This window comes from Poromitra crassiceps, assembly GCF_964638095.1.
Source record: "Poromitra crassiceps genome assembly, chromosome: 9".
Taxonomy (NCBI): Eukaryota; Metazoa; Chordata; class Actinopteri; order Beryciformes; family Melamphaidae; genus Poromitra; species Poromitra crassiceps.
In genome coordinates, this window is record NC_139630.1 from 28,890,974 (window position 1) to 28,897,406 (window position 6,433).

Sequence of the window (6,433 nt, forward strand, 5' to 3'; positions counted from 1 at the left end):
ATGTCTCAGATGCATGCGGGTGTGGAGCAGCAGCAGCAGCAGCATCAGCCGGCACAGTACAACCAGATCTGCACCCGCGGCTCGTCCCCGGTCCCGGTCCCGGCCGAGGCTTTGAGCGCGGTGTGCTCCGGGGCGGGGTCCGGGGGCGGCGCCGAGGCATGCCCCGCCCACGGGAGCCGCAGCCCCCGCAGGAAGTGGCAGGTGTTCCCGGGCAGGAACCGGTTCTACTGCGACGGGCGCATCATGATGGCGAGACAGACCGGCGTGTTCTACCTCACCGTGCTGCTCATCCTGCTCACCAGCACACTCTTCTTCACCTTTGAGTGAGTGATGCACACACGCACATGCACACACACACGCACGCACACACACACACGCACGTACACACACGCACACGCACGCACACACGCGCACACACACACAAGCACACACACACACACACACACACACACACACACACACACACAGACTGTCTCTGTGTGGGTCTTTGAGGGAATTTAGGGGGTCTTTCAGGGACTTCTAGCCGTACTTGAAGGGGTTCTAGGGGTCTTTGATGGAGTTTAGGGGTGTTTGAGGGACTTCTAGGGGTACTTGAAAGGGTTCTTGCAGTCTTTGATTGAATTTCTGATGGTCTATGAGGGGTTCTAGAGGTTCTAGGGCTATTCCAATGGGTTCCATGGGTCTTTGAGGGAGTTCTAGGGGGTCCTTAGCTAAATTAGGAATAGTCAAATATCTATACTTCACGTGAATGATCTAGAAATGAACAATTCATTGAACAACAACAAAATCGCAGTATGAACTAAAGCAATTGCCCATTTTGTCGAAACAAGGGCTTTTAGAGCTGCAGGTTAGACTGCCTTAGTTAGGCTTTACTGTCAACATGCAGGTTAGACTGCCTTAGCTAGGCTTTACTGTCAACATGTCCAGTTTAGAGTCTAAAACATCTGGGCACCGCGTGTGTCCGTTAGCTCCTCCCCTCTCAGTACAGGCGGAGAGGGTGCATTTGTTTTCTTGTTCCCTATATACACAGCTGACTGTGTGTGTGTGTGTGTGTGTGTGTGTGTGTGTGTGTGTGTGTGTGTGTGTGTGTTGCAGCTGTCCCTTCCTGGCGGTGCACCTGACCCCGGCCATCCCTGCAGTGGGGGGTGTTTTGTTCCTCTTCGTGATGGGCATGCTGTTCCGGGCGAGCTTCAGCGACCCGGGCGTGCTGCCCCGCGCCACGCCCCACGAGCAAGCCCACCTGGAGAGACAGATCGGTAACCATGGAGACCCACACACACACACACACACACATACGCAACCTCATCTTAAAATAAAATTTCCGATTTCTTTGTTAATCGTTGCTCGGTGAAGCCCTTTGCAGCAAGTTCGTTGCCATAAGAAATTGACTTGATTGAACTATAATTATACTTCAAATATTGTGAGCAAGCGATTTTACAGTTAAATGAAGCAGCAGGCGAAGTCATTGAAACAAAAAAAGCAAAGGTGGAAAAGAGCTAATTAGAAGAGATTTAAATGTAATTATAATGTGCCCCATCACTATTTCTTTTCATCACTGTCATTGTTCTGGTATGTTTGCGAGGGCGTGTTCGGATGCGAGGGGTCGTGCTGTTTCCCAGTTGAGGGGGCAGGTTTTCTTGGGTCGCATTGATGCTAATGCGGAAGCCCTAAATACTACAGTTCCTCGAATGGCCACTTGAGGCTGGCTGCAAAAGCGAGTCAGTCCCCATTCACCCCCATATTAAAATTCCAGAGTTTACAGCATGAAGAAAACACATTTATCAGCCTGGTTCAAAACACCGTTTTTGGCTTTGTTAGGCGGCGGTCTACTCTAGTGGATGCATGCGCAGACACTTGACGGGCTTGAAACACTTGGTAAACTGGACTAGCAACAGACACTTGCGGGCAAAAACAAGGACTAGATGTAGGCTGTTGCAGAAAACTGAATAAATAATAAATAATAATACCGTAAAGTGAATTTAAAATCAGACAGCCCGAAGCTGGCAGAGTAGACTCTTATAACTCTTGATACAGTCTTTGTTCCCAGTATTGGATGCTTGATAGGCGGGTTTCGATATTGGCTCCTTGCTGCACCTGATTGGACGAACGCTGTGTCACTCGCTGGGCCGTCTGACCCCGGATTTCAAACTGGAAAAACATGGTGGCTCCAGCTTGCAAACCTTCTCTTATATTATGAAAATAATTCACCAAAATGTGCTGCTGAAAATATTTGAGGCGCTTATTAATAAGCCATGCAGGTGCTGAATCTTTCTGGATGCCCCTGATTTGCATAAAGTAGCCTAGGCCTCAACTTTATGCAAATGTTGAGCGGCCCAGTCTCTGGGAACGCCCCCGCCAGGCTACCGTCATGCATTGTCTCTGGGAATGCCCCCGCCAGGCTACCAGCATGCATTGTCTCTGGGAACGCCCCCGCCAGGCTACCAGCATGCATTGTCTCTGGGAACGCCCCCGCCAGGCTACCAGCATGCATTGTCTCTGGGAGCGCCCCCGCCAGGCTACCAGCATGCATTGTCTCTGGGAACGCCCCCGCCAGGCTACCAGCATGCATTGTCTCTGGGAACGCCCCCGCCAGGCTACCAGCATGCATTGTCTCTGGGAACGCCCCCGCCAGGCTACCAGCATGCATTGTCTCTGGGAGCGCCCCCGCCAGGCTACCAGCATGCATTGTCTCTGGGAGCGCCCCCGTCAGGCTACCAGCATGCATTGTCTCTGGGAGCGCCCTTGTCAGGCTACCAGCATGCATTGTCTCTGGGAACGCCCCCGCCAGGCTACCAGCATGCATTGTCTCTGGGAACGCCCCTGCCAGGCTACCAGCATGCATTGTCTCTGGGAACGCCCTTGCCAGGCTACCAGCATGCATTGTCTCTGGGAACGCCCCCGCCAGGCTACCAGCATGCATTGTCTCTGGGAGCGCCCCCGTCAGGCTACCAGCATGCATTGTCTCTGGGAACGCCCCCGCCAGGCTACCAGCATGCATTGTCTCTGGGAGCGCCCCCGCCAGGCTACCAGCATGCATTGTCTCTGGGAACGCCCTTGCCAGGCTACCAGCATGCATTGTCTCTGGGAACGCCCCCGCCAGGCTACCAGCATGCATTGTCTCTGGGAGCGCCCCCGCCAGGCTACCAGCATGCATTGTCTCTGGGAGCGCCCCCGCCAGGCTACCAGCATGCATTGTCTCTGGGAGCGCCCCCGTCAGGCTACCAGCATGCATTGCACGGCTGCTTCCATAGAAAACCAATGACAAGTATCAAGATCAAGGCCTAGCACCTCCTCCATTTACCAAATGTATCTGTCAGAAAAATCCTGGGAATAGTCTAACAAGATCAAGCCTACGAGGCGACGTACTTGTCCCAAGGAGGAAATAATCTTTCGGCCAGGCAACCTTCACAGTAAGAGCTTCCCAGTCTTGGAACACCATACCAGAGCTTCCCAGTCTTGGAACACCATACCAGAGCTTCCCAGGCTTGGAACACCATACCATTGAATGTACGCAATAGCAGCTCATATCGCTCTTTTGCACATCATTTTAAAATTTGGTTGAAGAACAACCAGACCTGCCAGCATACCTAGGGCGCACGCTCGAGCTTGTTTACCGCCATCTGCTGGCCTGTCTCTCACACTGTTGTTGTTGTTGTTGTTGTTGTTGTTGTTGTTGTTGTTGTTGTTGTTGTTGCTGTTGTTTTTAATGCCTGCATATGTGCCTGTTTGTTTGTGTTTGTTTGATCGTCAGTTAGCATGCTTATGGTTTTATAGTGCATTCTATAATGTGATCTTAATGTTGGCATGTTTTAACTGTCTGTGCTGGTCTGTCTGCCTGTATAGTCTGTCTTAACTTGCATGGTGCCCATTGCTTTGGCTTGCTACATGTTATATTTACTCCTATTTTTATTTGCTTGTGTGTTTTATTGTTGGTGTTTGTTTTTAATCTTAAGTTCTGGCCAAGGGACATTGGTTGAAAATTTGCCGTTTGGCTAACTACTGGCATGTTTACAGTAATGTTAATTAATGTGCATTGTCCCTCAAAAAAGATAAGGATCCTGTGGAAGCATAGCATTAGTTTGCATCAGCAGTAGTTAGTGTCCGCTTTAGCCGTAGTCACATTTTGTGGGCGTTCCCACACAGACCCACTGTCTCTATGAAAGACAAAGACAGACAAAGACAGGGACAGCTTAGGTAACACTGCTGACATGTGCTGCATGGGGGAAATGTCTTCGGCGAGATCATTAAAATATAAAACATTTGTAAAGAAACGCAAATGTACTTTCACTCGAGTACTTTGTTAACTCTTACTTGATTAATCTCCTAGGCTATACTTACTTGTACTTGAGTACATTTTCACTAAAGTAACAATACTTGAGTAGGATTTGTCAGTACTTCTTCCACCTCTGTTAATACATTAGTCATAATAATTATGTGTATCATAGGATGGGTCTTTAGGCAGGGACCTCACTTAGGTCTACAGGGTAGAAGCTCTCTTCCTAAAGCCTGTGATACACTAGAAGACTTTGAAAATCTCTTCAGATTTGCAAAGTCGTCTAGTGTATCACAGGCTTGAACAGATGATGAAAAGACTGGGGAGTTTACGCTACAAGACTGCTTCATTAAGATTTTTCATCACGACTGAAAAAACTGGTTGAAATACACTACACCAGGGGTTCCCATCCTTTTTTGTGCCGCGGACTGGTAGATAGATGGGGAAAAAAGTTGCGGACTGGTTGTCCATTTTAATAAAAAAAATAAAAAAAAATAATAATAATAAACATAGGCTATAATATTATAGGCTGTGTGGTAGTTGAAACATAGTTTCAAGTTGACGTTTATTTATGTTTGTAGTTTTTTTTTTTTTTTTTTTTTGTGGACCGGGCTTGCAGCCCGGTACCAAATGCGTTGCGGCCCGGTCCCGGTCCGCGGCCCGGTCGTTGGGAACCACTGCACTACACAACTGACTCAGACGAGGCAGTATACACTACAAGACTTTTCACTTTGAAATTCAAATGTGCACACACGTACGTGTGTGTGTGTGTGTGTGTGTGTGTGTGTGTGCGCGTGCGTGCGTGCGTGCGTGCGTGCGTGCGTGCGTGCGTGTGTGTGTGTGTGTGTGTGTCCAGCCTCTCTCTAGTTCTTGTCATCTTGTCAGTTTTTGTTCCTTCAGCAGCCGTCAGACGCTTTCCCTCTGGGACTGAACTTCCTTGCAGAAGCTTCTGGATCTATTTTTAGAACCAGTTGTATTTATTTATTCAGTGTGTGCCTGCAGATGGTTTGAGTCTGGCCAGCGACAGAGCTGTCAATCACACAGAGAGGCGGGACTTGAACAATGACCAAGTTTGGGCACCATTCTCTGTCTGGTTCTCTGAGCAGGAGGACTCTCTCTCTCACTCTCTCTCTCTCTCTCTCTCTCTCTCACTCTCACTCTCACTCTCACACTCTCTCACTCTCTCTCTCACTCTCTCTCACTCTCTCTCTCTCTCTCTCTCTCGTGTATGAGAGGAGGAAGGATGGAAATACAGTAGTTGGCAGCAGTATTTTTAGTGTGGGTTTATATAGTTGTGTATACTGTACTGTGTGTGTATGCTGAGCATCCGTGTGTGTGTGTGTGTGTGTGTGTGTGTGTGTGTATGATGAGCATTCGTGTGTGTGTGTGTGTGTGTGTGTGTGTGTGTGTGTATGCTGAGCATTCGTGTCTGTGTGTGTGTGTGTATGCTGAGCATTCGTGTGTGTGTGTGTGTATGCTGAGCATTCGTGTGTGTGTGTGTGTGCATGGCTGCGGCAGATGGATACACACGCTGCTGTTGTTTCTCAAGAGGCTGCAGCTGTAAACATGTCAGCCGAGAAGCTGGAGGAAATCTGCTGACTGCAATACATCACAGGGTGTGTGTGTGTGTGTGTGTGTGTGTGTGTGTGTGTGTGTGTGTGTGTGTGTGTCTGTGTGTGTGTGTGTTTGATGTGTGTGTGGGGGGGAGGTGTACAGTAGACTGTGTGGTGTGACTTGTATGGCGCCCTCTGTCTTCAGTCAGCAGTGACGTTCCATCACTGCAACAAACACCACTGAGAAATAGCAGTAAAAATGTAGGGCATATTTTAAAGGCGCATGATTCTGTCAATCCGTTTATCATCGTTAAATGTCTGATAAAGAAAAAACGTTCACATCTGGAAAGACGCACCAGAATTGGCACAAATACTCCTCAGAGGTGGTTCTTTTGATAAAAAGTTATTAGCCATGCAAAAATCGAGATTTTTTTTGGCCGCCATTCCCATCCCGGTGTGGGGTAACCAATCTGCTCGGCTCGGGGTCCACCACTACGATGACAACGTGTATTTAAGAAAGTACGGCTCATGTTTACGAGAACACTTGAATCATGATCACTGGAAGTTTGTATAATTCATATTTTAATGTTTCCGAAAAGTCTGAAAC

General features: G+C 48.6%; 1 protein-coding gene across 1 annotated transcript in view; it reads left to right on the forward strand.

Annotated features, from left to right (window-relative positions):
• The window catches only part of LOC310782240 (palmitoyltransferase ZDHHC14-like), a gene marked incomplete at both ends in the record, with an annotated part of 25,031 nt that continues 18,598 nt past the window's right edge, over positions 1 to 6,433 (forward strand). The window contains 2 exons of the mRNA XM_083642921.1: positions 1 to 323; positions 1,096 to 1,256. Of these exons, the coding sequence (XP_083499047.1) occupies positions 1 to 323; positions 1,096 to 1,256 (484 nt within the window). The remainder of the gene's footprint in view (positions 324 to 1,095; positions 1,257 to 6,433) is intronic.